General features: G+C 36.9%; 3 protein-coding genes across 4 annotated transcripts in view; 2 read left to right on the top strand and 1 right to left on the bottom strand.

The window, feature by feature from the left end:
* Positions 1-1,152: 1,152 nt before the first annotated feature.
* On the top strand, positions 1,153-4,600 carry LOC145550089 (uncharacterized). The gene is made up of 7 exons (XM_081603574.1): positions 1,153-1,279; positions 2,504-2,649; positions 2,833-2,943; positions 3,075-3,114; positions 3,214-3,252; positions 3,591-3,684; positions 3,770-4,600. The coding sequence occupies exons 1-7, from the start codon at positions 1,246-1,248 to the stop codon at positions 3,843-3,845; spliced, it is 540 nt and encodes a 179-aa protein (XP_081459700.1). The 5' UTR covers positions 1,153-1,245; the 3' UTR covers positions 3,846-4,600.
* Positions 4,601-6,864: 2,264 nt separating this feature from the next.
* On the top strand, positions 6,865-13,424 carry kop (askopos). Its single transcript, XM_008399615.3, has 6 exons — positions 6,865-6,994; positions 8,768-9,735; positions 9,824-9,957; positions 10,032-10,132; positions 11,561-11,657; positions 12,066-13,424. The coding sequence occupies exons 2-6, from the start codon at positions 8,770-8,772 to the stop codon at positions 12,193-12,195; spliced, it is 1,428 nt and encodes a 475-aa protein (XP_008397837.2). The 5' UTR covers positions 6,865-6,994; positions 8,768-8,769; the 3' UTR covers positions 12,196-13,424.
* A 769-nt stretch (positions 13,425-14,193) lies between these two features.
* The window catches only part of fndc5a (fibronectin type III domain containing 5a), a 36,175-nt gene continuing 27,667 nt past the window's right edge, over positions 14,194-22,701 (bottom strand). The window contains exons 4-6 of one of the 2 annotated variants that reach the window (XR_532600.3): positions 18,539-18,628; positions 18,247-18,447; positions 14,194-17,408 (exon numbers count right to left, since the gene is read on the bottom strand). Coding sequence is in view for 1 of the 2 variants with exons in the window: in XM_008399616.3 (XP_008397838.1) it covers positions 17,349-17,408; positions 18,314-18,447; positions 18,539-18,628 (284 nt within the window). In the remaining variant the exon portion in view is untranslated. The remainder of the gene's footprint in view (positions 17,409-18,246; positions 18,448-18,538; positions 18,629-22,701) is intronic. The other variant, XM_008399616.3, reaches the window with a different exon arrangement.

Raw genomic sequence — 22,701 nt, 5'->3', positions numbered from 1 at the left:
CCAATGCTAACATTAGCATATTAGCCTGCAAAGACTTTTATGCGTCATCTTTTCAAAGAAAAATTAACCTGTAACCAGAGTAGTAAAGACATATATGACACATGAAAATATACTGAAGACGAATAACTCACCTTTAAAGAAGCTCTGTTTCTTCAAATGGAAACTGCCCGCACTTTACTGCGCATGCGCACCGCTGAGCTGAAGCATTCACATCTAACAGACACCTTAGCTCCTCACTGTCATTAATTTGAACACATTTTGTTGATTTTTGTTGTTGTTCTTTAATAAAGTTACAGACGTTTTGATAAGGAGTCAGAGGAGGACGTGCTGCTCTCAGCCTCCTGGCGGCGTTCAGTTTGTACTAATGCCTTCTGCAATCGACATTGCAGCCCTGCTCTAGAAAGTTCAGAACAGTTCAGAAACAGTATGAAATGGAGAAAAAAAGTTATTTATTAACTCATTAAGTCTGTTTTAGATTGTTCTTGAAAAACTAATCAGGCTGATTAGTGAGCGCACTCACTGCTGCACACTGAACCCACTGATTTTTTACAGCAGACAGCCGCTCCCCTCTCTTGCAGGTACTGCGTACCCCCGCTAAATCTTTTAGGGGTACGCAGTACCCTGCCGTACCCCCTTACTTTCACCCCTGACTAGAAGACAATATCTGGGCTAATTTTCTTTGCTCCAACTCTTAACATTACCAGCCTGGTGTGGCATACAAAACTATGTGAGGAGCTGAAAGTCTGAGTAAAAAGTAAAAATACAAAAATAGAGAAATTTGCCTCACTGACTCTTATGAAAGGGGAGTTTAACCTTTCCTTACACTTTGCCATGGCAATAGCCAATTGGCGGCTTTCTCCTGTATGAGAATTATTATGTTTCTGCAATTTCAGATTTGATTGGTATGGTACTGACATTAGCTATCTTACACAATCCCAGGTCAGACAAAAGCAAACAAAAAACACTGAATCATTTGCTACAAAGAAGAGGTATGAACAGAAAAACATAAATAGGGTACATTACCAGAATATTAGCAAATGTTCAGTTAAGTGATTTGGACAATTTTGCATATTGATAAATTATTATTATTATTATTATTATTATTATTATTATTATTATTATTATTATTATTATTATTATTATTATTATTATTATTATTGTGGGGGCGGTGTTCCCAGAGCTCCGTCCCTGTGGGGGCGGAGCTCATTGTATGTCGTTTCACGTGCGCTCTGGTTCAAACCAGATATGGGGAAGGTGCTGTGGATGATACTCGCTCTCTGTAAGTATGATTTGGAACTATCTATTTACTACATGCTTGTTGTAAATATGATCAGTTGTCAAATAGTTTTATGCAAACTCAGATTTGGTGACTCAGATTACATGTCTCACTCGAGTGCCGATGACAGGATTGTTTGGCTTTGTACAAGACACCGTTTGTAGTTTATTTTCTGTTTTTGGTTTCGTGTTTTACCACGTTTCGTGTTCCTCGCATAATTTAAATCCGAATCGCCAAACGCACCCACGTTTAAAAACAAAAGCAGGTGGCTGCCGCTGCGTCTCGTGACATTCACTTCCGGCAAACAGTGCAGGCGACTTTTTACTTTTGAAATTCTGCAGCTTTACAGCCAAAAACCCTTTTAAATATATCTACTGACAATGTTTGAAGTAAAAAAAAAAAATTCGGTTTAGATAATTTATTGCTCTTCAGGTGGGGACGTCGTAAAGCAGGTATTTGTCGGTGGGGATTTCCGAGGATCATGTTTCAGATATTAGCAGCAACGTAAAGTTGCTAAACAACAGACAAAAGATGAGTTTTTCAAGAAGCTGCTACGTTCACTACGTCGTTAGCTTCTTGAAAGAAAAGTGCCTGGTGCATTTCATTTAGATTTTGAAGTTGGATTCGGTAATAATACAAAACTTTAAACATTATCCACTTCCAAGTGAAACTTGCAAATTAATTTGCAAGGAGACAAAGCTAACTTCAAAGAGCAGCAGTACAATGATATCACTACAGTTCTTTTTTGCACTTTATTCTAGAAACACTGCAGCATGTTTGCTAACAAGGGGTCAAGAATGTATGAAAGATTTGTGAGATGTGATCATCAGTATTTCTGTACACAGTTTTTATTCCATCCAACAGGTCTGCATTGTTTTCGTTATGCGTTTGGGGTTGGTGAGAAATCTCACTGTCCATTTTTAAAGGAGCTTCCTACTAATTTTTACCTCGTTGAACCCTTCAATTTTCAGTTTAGTGAAAATGTATCTCACAATAACAAAACGTTGTATCCTTGAATATCTGATTGATGATTAAGGATTCTTAAGAGTCCAGATGCTGTTGCACCACTGCTCCGCTCTGACATTTTGTTGCCTTTGAAGGTTAACAAACTGGTAACAAGCTTTGGTATTTCTTTATTTGATTCCTAGACCATAGCACCAACCAGCTATAGCTACACTATTAATAGATTTTTATTTTCAATTTTTTGTTTTGTTTGTTTGTTCCCAGGTTTAGGTGGCCAGGGCAACAGTGCTGACAACTTAATCTGCACTGTCAGCCGTAATGGTGACAAGACGACTTACACCATCTCTGCAGACCCTCGTGCGCCTATCGTAGATATGTCTAACTGGGATTTTTCTTGGATTAACGGAACCGTAAGTTATGACCTGTAAAATTTAAACATGCCTGTTCAAATTACCTGTTTTCCCCAGTGTTGTTGTTACTGTTGTTGTTATACTAAACAATAAGTGAAAGAAATGTTAATTGATTAACTAACATGTTCAATATTATAAGTTAATTCATGTATACATATTTCTTTTTATACTTTTTGATTTTAGAACTTCACAATTGCTGACAACTCGGGACAAATTCCTCCAGCGTTGAATAGCAACATCTCCTCTCTGACCACCTCGAAATGTCTGGAGGGCGTTGTTAGCACTGTTTCAAAGGTAATCAGCTGTAATCAAGTCGGAAGACGATGCAGCACGCTTTTGTGCAAAAACTTTAGTTTGCATTCAGATAATGTATAAGTTAAAAGTGTGTGCTGATAACATTTATCTTTGCTATGTGTTTCCCTCAGAATACTGGAGTTAAAGATGAATACAGAACCTTCTGCGAGGGTATTCCTCATTCTGTTAATATTTTTCCCCATTTATCAAAAATAGAATGATTTTTCTTCATTCAATAATTTTAATGAAGTGGATCCTTTGTTTTTACAGTGAACTGCTCTAGCAAGGACTTCGACCATGGAGAAGAAGGTACTAATCCATGTATATTGATCAATGAATAGAAAATGCATATTTTTAATTTGTCTGGACCTATAAAACTTGCCAAGCCAAGAAAAAAAGATCAACAGTTTAGTTTTGATTTTGTTTTTTGGTGGCTGAAAATATATCACACCATGTTACTTCATTTTTTACTCAAGTTAAGATTTAATTAATCTGTCAGAGCTTCTTTTTTATATAAATAATGTATTTTTTATGCTGCAGAGTAAGAATATTATCAGAATATAGCATTTCTTCAAGCAGTGTATCAGGCTAAAAGAAAATGTTTTCCTTTTTATGGTGGTTAATCCTGTAATGATGTCTGTTGACAGGTGGACATTCAAAGATTTGGATTGCAGTTGGAGTCACAGTCGTAGTTATACCTGTGCTGGCAGGTCTTGCTTTACGGTGCTACAAAATTTCAAGGTATGTCTTTTTTATGTTAACTCGTAAAACAACATTTATTTACTTCTTCTGAACAATCTGAACAAAGCTCTATTTTCATTGTTAGGAAAAGCGACGGTGGCCAGTGTGGAGGGCGTTACCTAACGGTGAAAATGAAACCTGATCCTTCACATGTTGTCTAGATGAGAAATGGAGATGGAGCCAAAGCCGTTTAAAGGAATTTCCATCCATGTACTTTATCAGTCTTATTTCCTGTAACAGTTTGATTGTGTTTGTGACTGTTGTAGGGGTGCGGGGGGGTGATTACATAATTTATTACTTTCAACATATTTGAGGCTCTGATCTTCTAGCAAAATTTCATTCTGTGTTTTTATGTGGTCTACATTTGAGAAATAACTTATTCCACTTCTTTTTTGAGGCTGTGGAAGCCTCTTTGCTGCACCAGGGTGTGCACTCTGAGACCCATTAGCAAAACATTTCAACCTAGACCTCATTAATCCCACTCTACCCCCGCAACCGTCTCACACACACACACACACACACATGCTCACATACTACTTGGAGTAAGACATATCGCTGTGGAAGCTAGAATAATTCTGTCTATATACCTTGATCTGGTCATAATGTTATGCCTGATCAGCATATATTATAAAGTCGATACCGATATATATCTGTTAATATTATATTGATATCATAACTATAATATCAGCATTAATGTGAAGTATATAGTATAAATTATTATAAATACGGTTGTATAACCTTAAACTGCAGTAGCATTTGTAGTTCTAAAAAATATATAATTTTATTCTATTGTGATTACTTGCTCGGTTTGCTCTTTGTGCCTCACATAATCATGCTTGCTTGTTTCTCTGTGTGTAACTTCATGGGAAAAGACAATAAATATCAGCTTGAAACAAAAAAAAAAGGTGTTTTGGATGTTTGGGCTGGGTTTAAATGTCGGATGATTATATTCAGCCAGTGAGGATGAAGGAGCCGGGTGATGAGAGAGTGCTGAGACTGAAAGGAAATGGTTTTGTTACGTCACATCACCTCGTAACATGACACCCAGTTTGTAATGCAACTATTTGTGGGGGTTGTACTTGTGTGGCATGTAGGAATGCATAACCAGTACCTAAATAAACCAGTTGCTCCAATTTTGAATCACAAATGATGACAATAGTGGATGCTGTCTCAGGTTTCTAGCATAGATTGATTGTACTGCAAAATGCTCCTGACACTGAGTTTGCTGGCACTATTAAAAAGGCATGTGTGGGGTGATGAGTTTCAACCAATCAGAAACCTGCAGAAGAAAATCATCTAGGATGATGAAAAGGCCTGCCACTGGTTCTTAAGCAGAGAATGGAAAATACCCAAACACAGGGGCTACTATAGGTCATTATGACCTGTGAAAACTTTACCACCTGTTCCCATAGCAACATATACAGTATTCACAGGAAGACGGGGTTATGATTCTGGGAACTGAGCCCGATTACCGTAAGAGGTGCAGGAATCATGTGATTCTTTTTTTTTTTTTTTTTTTTTTTACAGTCTGGGTGTTTGTGTGTGTAGGTTTGAGAGAGTTGGTGTGCATGCTGAATGCAGACTGGTGAAAAGTTGCATTAGGCCCATGAAATGTATCGTAGTTTGGCCACTCAATGTTTTATTTGAATTGATCATGGAAGGAGGGTTTTGTTATAAACACATATTTTAAAGGGGATATAAAAGCTTTGTAATGTAGGTATTTCACACAAAATGCAGTGCATTTTTTTACCCAACAACACAAAGAGAGTGAAACTCTTTGTGTTGTTGTACTTGTTTGGCATTGGTATCTACAATACACAGGATAAAATTGCACACATATAAACAACCATGCCAGAATGTGATAATGTTTACATAACTTCTGCATTAGTCAGAGATCAGATAGGAGGGCACTTACAGGAAATAGTAGTGTTTATCATAAGCTTTGATTACATGTTGCTTTCACTCAGATTTGTTGTTTGCATTGAATCTTTTTCCTGATAGCTTTAACAAAGCATTCAGGAAAACCTTATTGAAAGTTCATCTCTGACTTTTGATGTCTCACTTGGAGATCTCTGACTGTAAGATGGGCTGTAACTGCCATGCAAAGAATTGAACCAAAACTAAATATAAAAACATGTTATATATCTACTTTTTATAAAATAACACCTCAAAGGTATCTTTCCAAAAGTAGAGAAAGTAAATAAATAAATTTCATTTCTGAACATTTTGAGAAAGCAACACTGTCCTCTAGTGGGAATTGACTGTAATTGCAACCTTTGGGTATGCAGCCAAATGGCTCCGTAGCTTTATGATGTGATTCAGAGGATTATGTTTTTGCATGTGCTTGATCACAGTAGATATATGGGTCTCTAAGCAGAATTTGATACTGACAAATTTCTGCTCAAATTATAACTGCTTTTATACGTATTTTTCTGAAAATGTGTGCATTATTAATCTGAGATTCCAATAACAGAAAAAAAAAAAAACAAAGTTATGGAATAATATAATGCCTCACTGGAGTGAACAATCAAAATTGTGTGCCTTGTAAAAATACACAGTTAAAATCACAGGTTTAACTACACCAAATGAGAAGACACACAAATCAGAGCAAACATCTTTTAGGCTTTTAAATTACCAAAACTATTCCTATTTTATTCATATTTATTTATTAAAGACTTAACAAAACCCAAAACTTTACAGTGTATCCAAAAGTTTTCACAGCACTTCACTTTTTCCACATTTAGTTTTGTAGGTGATCAGTGGAATCACCAACATAATTTTGTTGGCGACCAAAAGTATTGGGCAAAAGCTGTGAACACTTATGCAAATCTAATTGTTAAAAAATACATTTGCAAAACACTGGACATTTTTCCACAGTTACACCAATATGCGAAGCTTGTGGATACATAAAACGTTCAAACAAATCATACAGTTTAAAGGGCATACTATGCTACCAAATAGCCTACTGAATAATATATATACTTCTGATTTTGAAGACATTTCTCTGTTATATTCTGTCTGTCTTAGTGGCATTGGCAAGAGGTTTTTTTTAATGATATAACTTTAAACAGCAAAAAAATAATTAGAATGAGAAGCATAATGATAATAAATGTAGACTCCATAAATAAAAAAAACAATTAAAATAAAAAAATTTTAAGGTTAAAGGTAACCTGTAACCTTTAACCTTGGCGTGATCATTCTCATGTAAACACCTGTGCTCGTGTCAGTGTCAGATAGCTAACAGGAGCGGGCAGAGATGAGTAGCAGGTTGCACTTTTGTCTGGTTTGTTTTCCAAAAATAATTAAAAAGGTAAGTTTATGTCATATCAGGGGTGTTATAATTCAATGTTTGTCTTTTCCAGATCAGCTCAATCGTAAGTTGCCAGCTGAGTTCTTTGAATTTTTTAAAGACAATAACGGAAGTTAGCTTCTGTAGCTGAAGCTATGCTAGAACTGATGCTAGTTCAAAATAACCGCCACGAGGGATTTTTAGCACAGGGGATAAATAGCATTTAGTTACAGTTTCCTTTATCTGCGTGCGATAAAATGAAATGGACTTTGTACATTTACAGATTTTGAAACTAAAGTTTTGCTTGCTTTTTCGCCTAATTTGTTTCATGATTTAAGCTATCATTAGCGAAGAAACGGTCTTGTTTTATGGAGGGAACTTTTCACCCTAAGATGGGAGCCTCAAAAAGACCTTGCTGTCTTCAATAAAACTGCGCTTGTCTTAATTTTAATATACCTTCAGTGAAAATATCTGTTGCAGTTCGAGGTATTTTGTTTCAAATCCACTGAGATACTAAATTTAGCTGCGACCTTAAGCGTCTAAATTTAAATATTTTTTTAATACTTTACTCATTTTGTTCTTTTATTTAACTATTTCTTTTAGAAAAATCTTAAATTCTATTAAGTAAAAGTTTGTATGGGGATTAGCAAAAAAAAGGAATCTTACAGTCATCGCTGTAGTTTTCTCTAGTTTGATTTCTACATTTTTGTTTCCAAAATGCAAAACGTTCTTGTAATATTTCAGTCTTTTTTTTAAATAGATCCCCAAACGTTAATTGTCCTTTTAAAAGTTTTGTTAATCTTACAATTTGTAACTTTTTTTTAAATTGCTACTTGAATATGAATATGGACCTTTTAACCCCACAAGTCATCCAGAAGTGGGAAAAACAAAAATACTTTAACAAAGCATTTCAGTAAAGCAATTTGGATAAAACTATAGTAAGTAAAGTTCCTTTGCAAATCAATGTGCATGTGCTTATTTCTGTGTAGTTTCTCCTGATATGTTCATGTTAATTGAAAGAGTTTCCTTAATCTTATTTAAAAAACAAACAAAACTAAATGCTAAGAGCTACATGCCCTTTTATTGTAGACAGATTAAATGGATAAATGAAAGGCTAGCTCAATATTTATCCAAAATATACCAAATGGTTTTTATTATATTTGGTGCTTCACCTGGTAGGGGAATTTAGAAATCAGGAGGAATGCAGTGTCCTTTTTTTCTGTTTTAGGTCAATTCCTCCCAATTAAGTAAGTTTGACAAATATCTCTCTTGTAATGTGAGGGAAATGTTTTATTTGGTAGGAAATAAAAAGGCTGTAAACAGATTCCAGTGCATAAATTATAGCAGAAGCATTTCTCTTCCAAGTTATAACACTTTCACTGACTTCCCACATGTTATGTGATGCACATAGAAATTTTATTATTTTACAGAACTTTTTGACAAAAAACTAGATCAAAGCTTGGTATCCTTATCAATACATTTGTAAACAATTTTTTGTGGATTTTTAAGTTATTTATCTAGGAAGTTCAAATCTTTGGAAAAAGGACCAGAGATGGGATGATGAGTAAATGGAGAAAGTGGTCGTGGTGACGCACTGCAGGACCAATGGCATAAGTCAGAATAATTGAGCTGTAGTATTGGCCCTTGTGGGTACATTGTGTCCTTCTGTGCTAATATAGCCTGGCATGAGTTTGATTTGACACACTGTGCATCCTTGATACAGTTATTGTTTTTTTTTTGGTAAGATATTGAAGAAAACTGTAGATATTTAATGTGTTTTCCTTTTCTTAACAGACATGGACAATGAATCAAGTGCAAACACAATAGTCAGTCGCCAAAATCCACCAAGTACAAACCACCTGAAGTCTCTTTCTGTATATTCCCAGAGGGTCATGTGTGACCAACAGAGGGGTCCTCGTTCCCCAGTAGAGCCTCCTGATCCTTTTGTCAACTTCAAATTTAAAATAGTTAATGACTCTGGGAGAAAAAGGAAACTGGGGCATAGTGGTATGAACAATGACTACAACAGTAAAAAGCAGTGTAGTTCCAATGCTCTGTCCCCAGACCTTGGTTGCTTTATGGACTACTCTAGCTCTCTTACTAGGAACAATTCACTATCCCCCTTTGCAGCCCCGTACCCTGTGCTTAAAGAAGAGACTGCAGCTAGGAGCGACACTAAAGGAACTGTGAGCTCTCGGCTGGATTTGGAGCATGTTCAGTGTGGGTGCTCCAAAGAGGAGGTAGAGAAGACTGAGAAGATCGTCAAAAACATGTCATCTGTGTTCGACAATGACGTTAATGACATCTTATGCCTCAATCCACCAAAACTGGAGATGGTCGAACCAACCATTAAGGAGGATAAACCTGACGCTGGACCTGTGGAGGATGACAGAGGATACGTTTCTTCTGTCTTGCATTCTTCTGAATGCAAGACAGAAGATCCACCAGAGCAGCTGGGGCACGAGCAAGCTTCAACGTGTGCTCCACACTTTTCTTTTTTAATTAAAGACAGTAGCGAGACTGTGACTGGACCACTGCTGGGGCCCGTTAAGTGTGATGGAAGCTTTTTAGAGGGAGAAGATGAGGTTTTTAATATTGGGCAGCCAATATTTGAGTCCTCTGTATGCCAGCCATCTGCTGAAGCAGAGCAGAAGAGTGGGCTGTCGGAAGCTCTTAAGACCATAAACGTATCCCAGACCTACAACTCTGGAGACTACACTGTGGACACTTTATATGAAACCACGTTGCCCTTACAGGTGCAGGTAAGTTGCCTCAGCTGTTCTAGTATATAAAGATCAGTTCCTTTCATTCTGTAGTGTTCACTCCAATGATCGTTTCTCTCCATAAAAGGTGAAATCAAAAGTGGTGGTTCCAGGTCAGAGTGAGGGGATCAGTAAACCAGCATCCTCTACCCAACCAGATCAGAAGACGAGCTCTGCAGACAAAAAGAGGGACAAAACTGTCAAGCGTGGAAGGGGTCACAGGTAGTTCAGTATCTAAACTGACCTCCAGATGGAGCTGTGACTTCTTTCATGCCCATGTATCTTTGTTTTTTTAGACCCAAAATCCTTGACAACAGTATGGAATGGGAACATCATAAAAGGCAGTACATATTTTCTGTCAAAAGCCACATGACTGAAAATCCAGGTAGAGCTCAAGGTAAGAAACTAACCTCAGAGAAGGGAAGAAATTCCTTCTCTGCGAATGTTGTCTGCATCGGTGAAAAAAAACATCTGATTTCTGCTTTTCTAGAGCTCTGCCTGCCTTAACAATGTTCAACTCAGGATATATGTTTATCCAGAATAAAATATTTAATGTTTACTGAAACAGAGAACATCAGTTGTTGGGATGATTTCAATGTTTCTGTCAATGTGCCGTTGTTGTGGCCATTTATGTAAAGTTTGCAAATTGTAATTTTTACTAATTTAGTGTTTTTATTTTGGGAAGTTAGAATTAATTTAAGTTAGTTTAGATCCAAAATCTGTAGTTAATTTGTATATTTGAATTGATAAAATTATGTTGGTAATTGGATGACCCTCCCATTAATTTGAGTAATTAAAAACACACCGGGTGCTTGGTGGAGGCATTGTTTGGCAAATGTTTGATGTGTGGATGGGAGGTTTTTGGTAAATTATTTTTTCACCACTTTTCACTTTTTTGTACTTGAAACGTCACATTAAGTTTGTTTTTGTTTTTGGCTAAGTTGTAGAATGTTTTTGGTAATTATTTTATCACTAATTTTTTACAAGAAATAAAAAATGTATTTTTTCAAAACAAATCAAGTCGTAAGTGCATTCAAATCAAACCACCTGTTAACACCCACAACCTTGGTTGTAATTTTGGTTTTTGGAAATGGAAGGCGACGACAGCCTTGTTGATCTTAAATTTCATTCCTAATGGTATTAAAAGGTCTCGGATTGAATTTACTGTAACCTGAAAGAGACACGATATTCATGTTATGGTGTTTCCACCCCAGTTTTATGCTTACCAGTTTTATGGAGCTATTCATTTATCTGTGTTGTTGCCACTGGAGGAAGAAAATTAGATTAACTGTGACAATATGTAGCTAACATGTTATTTATTGCAATAATAATAATGCAAATTAGGATTAAAAAGTACTGAAAAATTGTTTTCATGGAACCAGCAGCAGGAAAGAAATTCATAAAAGCATTAACCGCAACAATAATTTGTCATAATTGATTCTTGGAGTCAGTTTGGTTGATTAGGCACTTGTTTTTTAAAAATGTAACACTGTTTTATGCTTTCGCCATTTGTGTAAAATTAAAGCTATAGAAATGGTTCTGAAAACCCCTCCCAGCTGATACATTAGTATAACTTTTTCTGTTTATGGGTTAGTGGAAATGAACTGAGCTTCCCAAAAAGTTTGGTTGTTCAGTTATTTCATATTTTAATAAGTAGAACGGAGGCAATTCTTTTTCATAAAATTAATAATTTAGGCACTATTTTGTATTTTCTCAGGTTGTCTATGAAATAGAAATTGGTTGACAATCTGAAACATTTTAGTCTGTCAAACACACATAACAGCTCTATAATTCATAATCTGCAAAGTGCATTTTTGTTCTGAAGGACCCATGACTGAACTTCTGGACTTGATGACGCATGTCGCCGGTCAGACGGGCTCTAATGGCTCTCAGTGGCAGCACCCCTCGGACCTCACATGCAGGTATTCACATCTTTGAATTGATCTGTGATTTGAGGTTATGCCGCATTAAGAAAACTCAGAAGATGGTTTCTGCTGCTACTGAAACTGGGTCCTATAATAAAGGATGTTGATCTCAGCTGGGATTCTTGTAAGCTACAGAGAACCGATGAAGGAATTGGGCATTTAAATTAAGTTTAATTCATTTTCTATTGAAGTCCTGGATGTTTGGGTCAACCATAAAGGAGGAACTATCAGAACAGTTGCCCAAACAAGAACCCAGATAGACAGACCTGTAGTTTTTATGTTGTCCATCACTTTTAAAAACCTGTTGAGTTGCCTATAAAAACTTTTCCCCCAGACACGATATTGCAGTGACTTTACGTACATTTCCTCAGGAATAGACATATTTAAGATGTCGTTGTTTTTCAGAAATTACCAAAGACGCTTTGGGAACGAGACACCAACCATGACCCTGAGTGAATGGCAGACAAAGAATAATACTCGCCACAGGCGCTTCTCCAAAGTCCCCAAAATTTTCGAAAGAAGCCCCTATCCTTGAATGTGCACTTAAAGAGTAACCACGTTGTAATTGCTCTACTCTTTATAAATCTGTATTGTATTTTATTAGACTATATATCAATGTTAGCTCTGTTTCTTTTTTCTTGGTTTTGTTGCATGTAATCTTGTGTGTTGGCTTTAAATGTTGCCTTTGTTTTTCTTAATATTTTGCATGCACTTTCTTATATTAACGAATGTTTTAAGATATTTTGATGTTATTCATGGTAAAGATTTATCTCTTGTGTGTTTCCAGAAAATAGGTGGACCTACATATGTGTTTTTTTGTTGTTGTTTTTTTACTAGAAATGAAACAACCATAGTTTTAATACTCTTTTCATCTGTTGCAATTGGTTTAAACGATCTGTGGTTTAGTTTGGCAGGGAGACCAGTAATGATGTTTGGCCTGTTCAGTTCTTGCAGCAGCTCTGACTTTGTGTGATTGTCAGCTTCATTCTGAGTTCTCCTCCTACAGCAGTACCTGAGCGCTCTGCAGGTGGATGCTGACAGATTTGACGTGTGAATCTCATCAGTATGGGTGTCCTGCACTGAATAATCCATGCTGTTTAAGTCGAGACTTGTGCAGCTATTTACAGTACAGCAGTGTATTTCCTTCCCTGTTTATGAGCAGGATCACTGCAGCAAAAGAGTTGTTGTTGATCTGGCATGTCATACAGTTGTACAGCTGTGTTTAGGCTATCCAAAAACGGGGGGAATATACTTAATACTAAGAATTGTGTTACTTTGAAGCTCAGTCTGGTTCTGATGTTGAGAAATTGATTTCACAAGCTTACTTGCCTTTTTTCTAGTACAAGTTGCTGACTTTTCTGTAACTTGATGAGCCAGAAATCAGGTTGCTGGGGGTTCTGATTTTGAATGATTTTCTTAAAGATTTAATTACACTATTTCAGAGGAAATCTTTAGTTTTAATCAAAGTTTTGTAAATCTGTTTACCTTTAAAAAAAAGAAAAGAAAAAGTGAGTCACAGTCTTGATTTTCTTACGCAGAAAGCTTGTGTGCACCAAATTAAGATCTCATTAAGACCTTTTTTTGATTGGAAAATATTAGAATTTTATTTCATTTAAGCATTTACAAGTAAGCATACACCATTGTCTTCATAACTGAAGTGTAAAGATTGTGCATAATAGTTCAACCATGCTAGCCCTCGTGACCGCTGTACAATGATCATAAATATGAAAGCACTAATAAAGCAGTTAATTTTTTTCTAAAACATGCTTTTGATTCTCATTTCTGTGTTGGAAAAAAACAAACACAATCCATGGGACAAAATCCACTGTCATTTTTAACGAGGTTTTTCATCACAGTCTTCTACTGTTGCCAAACACATTTTAAATACAGTTCAGTACACTTATCAAATGCCACACTGAAACTAAACCTTCTGTGGTTTGACCCCCAAAGGGCTCAGTTGGAATGTTGTTTCCTTACAGTCGTTACCATTTGTGTAGTGGTTAAGGAACAGAAAAGTGCGCTTTAAATTCTTGACATATTAACAATCTGCTTAAAAATGGAGGGTCTTTTGAGTTATTTATGGGGGGTCCACATTTACATCAAATGAAAAATCAGTAAAGCGATAAAATAGTTTACTTCGATTCAACTTGAAATGTTTTTCTTTTTTTTTTGCCTTAAATTGCCAGGTTAGTAAGATCAGTGGGTCAAAGCTGACATCCAAATTTAGTAGTGTCAGTTCACAAGCATTATGTCCAATATAGTATGTTTCAAACAGGCATGCTAACAATGGTGAAAAGTTATCATTGGGGAAAGAAAAGCCCCAAACGGGGCTCATAAATTTAATGACAGAATTATTTTTACCAACCCATTGACCCTCTGAGTCAGGATGTTTATTTGTATGTTTCCATGATCCTTTTCAGAAAGTTTCCTCCACAGTCTGGAAACTTTTATAAGTATTGTGTCTGTCATTTAAAGATTTAATATAAAGTCTTGTCTGTCTATTCATGCATTTCTCCATGATCTGTCTTCTCACTTTTTGCCTTTTTTTTTTTGCTTGTTTTAAAGTTAAATCTTCCTGGCTGTGGAAATACTTGCCATAAACTCATCATAAAGCTTTGTATTCATGCCTTAAATTTAGGATTATAGTACTGAAAATTCTAGAAATGCAAGTCTGGATTTTCCAGAGTGTAGAAAAGTCTGTATTATCAGACGGTTCCCCATCTCCTTTAAAAGCTGCTTTCACCCACCAGTTCGTCTGTTTTCCCATTTCTATCAATTCCCCGTTGTTTCTGGATACTGCTTGAACTCATAGGGAACATTTGGTTCGACTTTACAAATTGACTTTATGTAAATTTCATTTTGGAAAAGGTTGGAATTTTATTTGAGGAATATTCCAGGTTCAACAATAAAAATTAAAAATAAAATTGAAAAATATTTGTAAAGAAAGACGTAAAACTGGCAGAAGTCCAGTAGAACTGTTTGTCCATCAACCCATTTTCCCCACTATCTATTCATTTATCCTCGTTTCCATCTCTTCAATATAGCTTGTCCACTGGCCTAAAATTGAATAATTTTAGAGTCTTGAGTCTGGGGAAAAATGCATCTCAACATGAAGAACAAGGAAAATTGTTTTGAATTAGTCATGATGATTCATCAGGACTGACAGGGGAAGTTAAATTGATTTTATTTTTCTATATATAAGAAAGTTTCTCTTAAAAGATAGGATGGTGTAACACAAAGATTCATCTTCAAAAACCTTCCACCTTGTAACTTTACGTAAAGCTGGACAATTTCAAAAAAGCATTTCTTACAACATCCATCAAATTCAGTCAATAAAATTTGAGTATTTACACAAAAGGTTAAGATATACACTGAAATTGACTGCAAATAAAGGAAATGTGCTCCTTTAAAAAAGTTGAGACTTTCTGTAAGTAGTCGTGGTGTATTGGTCATAATAATAAATAATGCTGGTAAATAAGTCAAAGTAAATATCAGAGTATCTGTTGCTGTGTAAATGAACTTTGAGTCGTGTTTAGTTTGCAGTGAAGTGGCTGCAGAACAACGAGAAGTTTGGCAAACGTTAAATGAGTTTAATTAGGTGGAAAGTCCCAACGAGCCTGACTTTAAAGTCACACTCTGACATCGGCCTCTGCCCACTGGAGGAGCACGGTCTTGGAACTTTTTCCATTTTTTTTTTCTTTTTTTCTAAGAGCTGTGCCAAAGATGCGAGAGTGAGAGCCGGATAATGGCGATAAAAGCCTGCCATTAAATTAGTCATCGTTCTGTCCACTCCACTGCAACCTTCACCGATCTCCATTTACCTCCTCCTTTTTCTTTGTACTCAAGACTGAAGGGGCGTCGGTGTTTGTCATGTTTTGGACTGTTTGCAGCCCATTTTCTGATTTCTACTAGCCAGAGCTTTTTCTTTTTCAGTGCCCGCTCCTACCAACTCCTCCTTTTGAACATAAAAGGCATAATGACATAATGAAAATTCATAAGAGTAGGTGAAGTGTTTTTTGTGTGTTTTTTTTTGGAAAAAGGCTTTTCATAAAACTAAACAGTTTGGACAAAAATGTGATCTAGCTTCCCTACAAATCGAGACATTTTCTACATCAACCTTATTCCACAAAGCCTCTCTAGACTGACTGTACTAAATAAGACATTTAAAATGTATTTACAAATCAGATACTTGCCAATTCCTCCAACCTGCATGTTATGTTTTCCCTTCACTTTGCACAAACATTTAAATACTGGGTGAAAGGTAAATATAATGCCACAAAAGTGAGAGACAAAGCCAAACATCTTATAAGTAATGGGATACAATTATTGTTAAGGCAGTACTACTGAGTGTAAATCAGCCCTCAAATACATCATGTATGCGCTTACCACAATAGCTATTCTCATTACCATGGACTTTAAACACATGTTCGTAATAATAATAATTCAAAAAGTCTTGAAAGAAGCCCTTCTGTCTCAACATCTGTTCAGGATGCCGTAAAGAAGTCTCAGGGTTCCCCAGTTGGGCCCGATTTAAAAAATATTTTTTTCCATGCTTGCCAAGGGAAATATTTTTTTTTATTTTCTTTTTCTTTTTTTTCAACAGAGCTGAAAAGGCTTTTTTGAGGATCACTTAAAAATGATACCCAAGGTTTATTCCAGCATACTTGAACGTCCAGTTTGTTCATCCATGACATGCTGACAGTTTTCCTTTTTCCAGAGGATCCAGAGTTCAAGTCCGGACTTCCTTCGTTTCCTCTGAGGGGCTGTTATTGCTGATTGAAGGGATCTCTTCTCCTCAGACGTCCGCAGAGTCCAGCCCCATTCATAGTTAATTAATTAGATGGATGAACTCCATTAGGGGAGTTCTGCTGCTCACAAAAATGACGTGAAATCCATCACGCTCGAAAAGAAAGACACCAGGAGGTACTAAAGGGCTCGTTCAGGGAAAGGAATGTTACATTTTAGAAGTCTATAATAAAAAAAGACGAGAGAAATTACAGGTCAGACTTGAAGAACTATGTCATATATATATACACGAGTTAATGACTGTGAGTGATTTTAGCCGACTGATCCCTCTAAAGCTGCTCTGGTGACATTGCAGCCTGTAGTGGAAATGGCTCTTTTTGTTACCCGGGTGGAGTCTGGATTCCCTGAGGGGGGAATACAAATGTACCAGAACAGCAAAGAGTCTCTGCACTTGCAATTCACTGAAAAAAAGGCCCAAACAGATACCAAATCATCAAACGCACGGGGTAAGCCCATGAGGAAATAAGCGTTAAAAGAAGCTTAAAGTACCACCCAGAAAAAGTTAAGTACAAATTCTTCCGGTAACGGTTTCTGGCTCTGTTTGATCAGCCTTGGTCCCTGGGGTCGGTTCGTCTGCAGTCTCTCCACAACACTAATAACCGTGACCCCAATGTACTGTCACCGAGCACAGACCCGCTGCTGAACTCTTCCTGCAGTCTTTCTGCTCTCCTGGAAAACGAGGCCGAGCTCGGCCTCATTCCGCCACGTCCCCTGGAGTCCCTGCAGCTTCAGCTCCACACCAGAACCTGGGTTGAAGAAGAGAAAGCGGCGCCTGCACGCCCAGAGTCCCTCTGTCCCAGCGTCATCCTGACAGCTGACGGACCTAGAAGGGGCTCGTTGTTTGCATGAAGTCTTCTGAGTAAAGAAAAGACTTAACTGCAGTCACACCTCAATGATGTTGACAGATGGCAACCTGTTGTTGTTGTTGTTGTTCTTGGGGAACTGTTGGAGGGGGGAAAAAAAGAAATGTGAAAACTCCTCTAAAAAAAAAAAAACCCAGCAAACTTTAATGAGCATGAGAATGCCTCGGAGAATTTGCTTGGATCAGTAGTTTTCTGCACAGGTGAGTGTGATATGGGGCTCTGCGGTGTTCCAAGCAGGACAGTGCAAAGGCTTAATGTCGCAGCTAAAATCTGCATGTTTTGCTTTCAAGAAGCCAGACTGTCTCACTACTGTTTTTAGTGACCAGAATACCTGAGATCTGAGATTTTTATTTTAATGCCATTCTCTGCTTAGACGCAAAAGGTAAAAGTGTCTCTTGTATGAAAGATTCTATTTTGTTTAATTCATAAATTGTGTAGATTTTCAAAATAATTTAACTTGAAGTATTGTTTAATGTCTTAGTCTCTTGAGAATGCAATTGTATGGAATTGGGATATATTTAGGTTTTGGACTCTCCTTACTTTAAAGATTTTGATCATGAAAGTCATTTCTGACTTGAATGTATCTAATCACAGTCGATCAATGTTAAAGTTCTAAAGTCATATTCATCAGCAGTTCCCCAATCAATCCGAGGATAGCCTATTTCAGTTTTTTCTTTGGTTGCTTCTGCACGAAAAATATTACAAGAAAGTCTGACTCTTTGGAAATGATGTATGACTCAACACTTTGTTACGGTATTACAAATCGCGACTCGGGTCCCGTTGAAGCAGAATGCTTCAGTCATGCACATAATGTCACCGTGTTTGAACAGCGATGCGCTGATGCTCAGATGATGCCGAATGAAAAACTAATGACGTGTCGGTGGAAAGTAAGTCGAGAAGTGGCCGGGACCATTCACCTGGCCAGCGTCGCTGAGAGGGGGAGGCACCCAGGGGGAGGAGAAGGAGCAGAGGGGTGGGTTATACCTTACTGCGCAGCAGCCCCCCCGTCGGGTGTTCAGGAGTACTGCACTCCGAGGAGTTTTTGGCTTTGTCCTTGTTGTTGTTGGGCTCGTTGTCTTTGATTATGTCATATTGACGACAGAAGAGGGCAATCACACCTGAAGGGAGAAAACAAGTAGAGCGTCTGTTGTTCCATTTTTTTTTTTTTTTTAGGAAGCAGTGATGGTTATTAAACAAGCCTGTTCTCACCTGCCCACATGATGAGTACGACCACAATGATGATGAGCTCTCCAGCCCTCAGCTGGGTCGCCTGACCCACCTCCTCCATGGTCACTTCGTCTGGAAAGGTCAAGAGGGAGAAGGCCATTGGCTATGAAAACTAAAATTGATTTCCTACAGTAACAAACGGGGATTTCTCATTAATCATTTTAATAACTTCGAAGATTTGGTTTAGGTACTCTATTCATTAAAAGAGCCAAGGTCATCTTATTTGGGCCTAGAACAAAAGTAACTCTAAGCCTTCTTTTATTATTGACATATTCATTAATATTTCCCTCACTATAATGAATTTTCTATACATCTTGAAGCACCACCATTGTTATGTCTGCCTATTATGTGCTTTAATAAGTCAAGACTTATTAAACTAGTTGAGTAATGAGAGGGAGAGTTCAGAATAATCATGGGTGTTGGCAAATTTGTTTAATAATATAGATAATTGCGATATTGTAGATGTTGGTCACAATAGATTTCACTCAATTTATATCATTTAGAATGATGTGGGAAAAAATGTTAAGATTATTGAAGTAAAAAAGAAAAGTGAAATAATGCGAGGGTAAAAACAGACAGGTTTTGTCAGTGCAATCAAGAGAGTGTGAATGCCTTGCTTTATGTTGACCGCTCTTCTTTGTTGGGAAAAACTGGACATCAGGAAAAGTTTAGAAATTTTCTACAAATATTGCAAAACAAAGATGATTTTTCTTTAAATTCATGACAACTTTGTCTTGAAAACCATGACTGTAGTATAATTATTTGGACTTTTTTTATGGTAAAACAAAAGGTTATGATAAGTACAGATCTGATAACATTTTAAGTTGGATGTTTTAATCATATTTAAGATATTTTGGCACATTTAAAACCTCGAAACATGAATGAAAACCAAAAATATTTCAGTTCACATTATTCTATAATATACAGAGGAGTGATATAGACAAGCAAAACTCTAAGATTAATGTTCTTTAGCCTATTAGTACAGAGAAGCTTTCGTCACTCTCATTGAGCCTGCCAGCTCCTCATAAACTATTCAGAGTGGTATTTCTTGTCTTCAAGCTCCTGTTCTCTGCAGGGATTTTTCCAAGAGTTTTCTCTCTCTGCAACTTCAAAAAGTGTCACAGCACACTGCTGTAGAGCCTCTGCCGCCGACACTGAACTGCTCGACTGTCATTTAATCCAATTGGGGTTACACTGACAGACTTTTTCCAGACAGCTCTTGTTCAAGACCTGTATTTGTACTCAACAAGGCTTTTTGAACGCTTCTTGCAAAATATGTTTGAAAATTAGATTTTTTTTAAAAATATATATATATACAGATTTTGTAGTTGACTTTTTCCAAAAAGTGTTTCTTGCGTTCAGTAAATCGTCTTCTGTTCTCTTCTTTAATGTCAGTGGAATATAGCACAGGCTTAAAACAGTGAGGATTTTCTACAGATTTACACACAAACTCAGTGACAAAAGCCTTTTTTCCATGCACTGTTGTGTGACCTGAAGTTTACTGCGACACACAGAGCTTTCCATCCTTTTATACGACAGCAGCGGGTGACATTTGGTGCGCCCCGTGTGCACGATCCCCATGCTCCAGTGGCTTTTAGCAACAAGCAATTCTACCAATCGATTGGTCTCTTAAAAAAAAAAAAAATCAAAGCACAACAGCCTGGGGCCCCTCAAGCTTTCAGCTGGCCGACCAAACTGGACGGACTGGTCGCCTGGAACACCTGACAGAAGCCTGTTTGCTGCTGGGGTTTTTTATATATATATCAGTCTTGAATGGCAATCAATATCCTTTTAAAGAAATGGCTAACATTTTTGGAAACAATTATTTGTTTGAAGGTCACAGCAGATGTTTTTCCCCTCTTCATGTAGAAGAAAATTTTTCTTCATGTAGAAGAAAATGAAAGTGGTTAATATTTGAAAGTGAAACAAAAATAATCTCAAGAAAACTTAATAATCACTTTGACTTTCCTGACTCTGTTTTGGAGAATATTTGTGTGGTTTAGTTAGTTATGTATTCTACCAATCTAGCCTTCACGTTTCTAGATGTGCAAAGCAGAAAGGAAGAGATATAGCGGTCTTTCAATTAAAATCTTAATAAAATACACAGATGTTTGAGGGTTGCAATGTGATAAAATGTAAAAAAAAAAAAAAAAAAAGTTTTCAACTTTGAACTTCAAATCAGTGTTTGAAGTTATTTTTAACTTGTTTTAGCTTTGCTCAAGATAAAAATGAGTAAATTCTTACCCTATTGTTTTTATGATAAATGAAAATTGTTTGTACAGCTGAATTTAAGCTTAAATCCCTGAGTGGTTTCTCTCTTTTTCTTGTGTGTTGGCAATTTTGCTAATTCGTCTCTAATGCAGATGAGCTGAGAGACGTTTAATGGGCAAACATCTGAAAACATTTATGAAGGCAAAGTCTTCAAGCCGTAACAAAATGATGGAAGTCCTTCGTGACGACGGAAAATCTCTGCTCCATCATGTTTTGTATTTTCCACAGAGAGAAGCTTCACATTTATTAGATCCAAGGAGACCAATCAGCCCTGTTTGCAGTCTGTGCATTTTCCACATGTGGCATCTGGTTCGAGCAATATTCCTGTCTTTCTCTTAACTCATTGCCGCATCTTTTTGCATTGAGTACATGTTATGTTGGCTTCTTTTCATCCCAGTTTTTTGCTCTTTTGATCTCGTCTATCTCAATCCCATGATGAAAAAAGGGGGGAGTAATCTGGCATTTCAGGCTCATCCTGTGCTCCTTATTCTCAGATCAGTGTTATATGGGAGAACAGTAAGGCAGAGCAGCTGAAAGAGAACCGTGAAAACCTCTTTATATTCCTCAGGATGTTCACCCAGCATGTCTAGACAACAGCTGCACTGAGATCTGCTCCCATTCTGTAGCCTGCACCACTGTCTGCTAACAAACTCCTTTGTTCATGTCAGATTTACAGCACTATTTGCTTTTCATGTTCTTAAATCTGTTCCAGTATTAATCATATCTCTGAGTGATGATCTTTAGAAATGTTGCAAAAGGAGGTGTTGTAAATGTAAAATAAACAAAATAAGGTTATTCTGAGACATATTAGTGCTAGTTTTTATTATATAACGTGTGTCTTTCCAGGTTTTTGTAATTTAAAATAAAAATCAATCAGACTTTTCCTACTTTTAATGTGGCATATCAAGTATTTTCAATTAAAAACAAATATTTACGTAATATATAATTATATAATATTTAACATGTGTTATTAGTGAGGATTAAAAATTCACAAACATGGCACAAAAAATAATTAGAGAGAATATCAGACAATTTCGGCTTTACCGAAACTGGATATTTCTCTATATTCTGGTGAAAAAGTGAGGCTGAAGTTATTCGTGGAGGCTGCCAATGAGATCAAAAGCTACAGAGGTTCTGGTTGGTACTGGTTGTGTTCACCGTGTACCCAGAGTCCCAAGTGTCCTACTTAAGTCTGGCCTAAGGAGGACTGAAGTCTGTTCTTCCCCACAAAAAAACCTTCCAGATCCGACCAAAGTCTTTCAAACCTTGTGGAACAATGTGTTACTGTCTCATCAAACCAAACTTAAACTTTTGGACACAGTTACAAAACGTGTCAGAATGAACAAAAGAGCGGATACACGAGAGGTTTTGAATAGCCAGGTCAAAGTTCAGGGCTGAATCTTATAAAGGTCGCTGACGAGAGACGTGTTCAAAATCTGATAGAAGCCAGAGTGGGCAAATGACATCAAAGGGTAGGAAATGTTTTTAAATAATTTATAATAGTTTAAGTTTTTCCCCCCAAATATCTGTCACCTTAACAAGGGAGCGTAGACTTCTTATATTTATTATTTATCTAGAAACCTAGACAGTCCTTAAACTGCTTTTTATTTTGGCTTTTTACATTTAAGAATTTCTTCTCCTGTCCACATTTGTGCTGGAACTGAGTTGAGTTTGATCAGCGTCTCAGTAATTTTGTAAAACAAGCATCGCTTTGAATGCCACTGTAACAAGAATTTCCTGTGAATTGAATTACAAGATGTTTACTCAGAGAAAAGCTGCTCCTCTGCCACAGCAAAATGCTCCTCTGTTCTAACCCAGTCGAGTTAATTAAACACACATCCTTGAGAAAGCACCGCAAACGGAAAAAAAAAGAG

Source organism: Poecilia reticulata, chromosome 22 (assembly GCF_904066995.2).
Source record: "Poecilia reticulata chromosome 22, P_reticulata-male-v2, whole genome shotgun sequence".
In the NCBI taxonomy this organism is placed as follows: Eukaryota; Metazoa; Chordata; class Actinopteri; order Cyprinodontiformes; family Poeciliidae; genus Poecilia; species Poecilia reticulata.
Note: the sequence above shows the minus strand (reverse complement) of the source record. Positions and strands in the feature narration are given on the sequence as shown.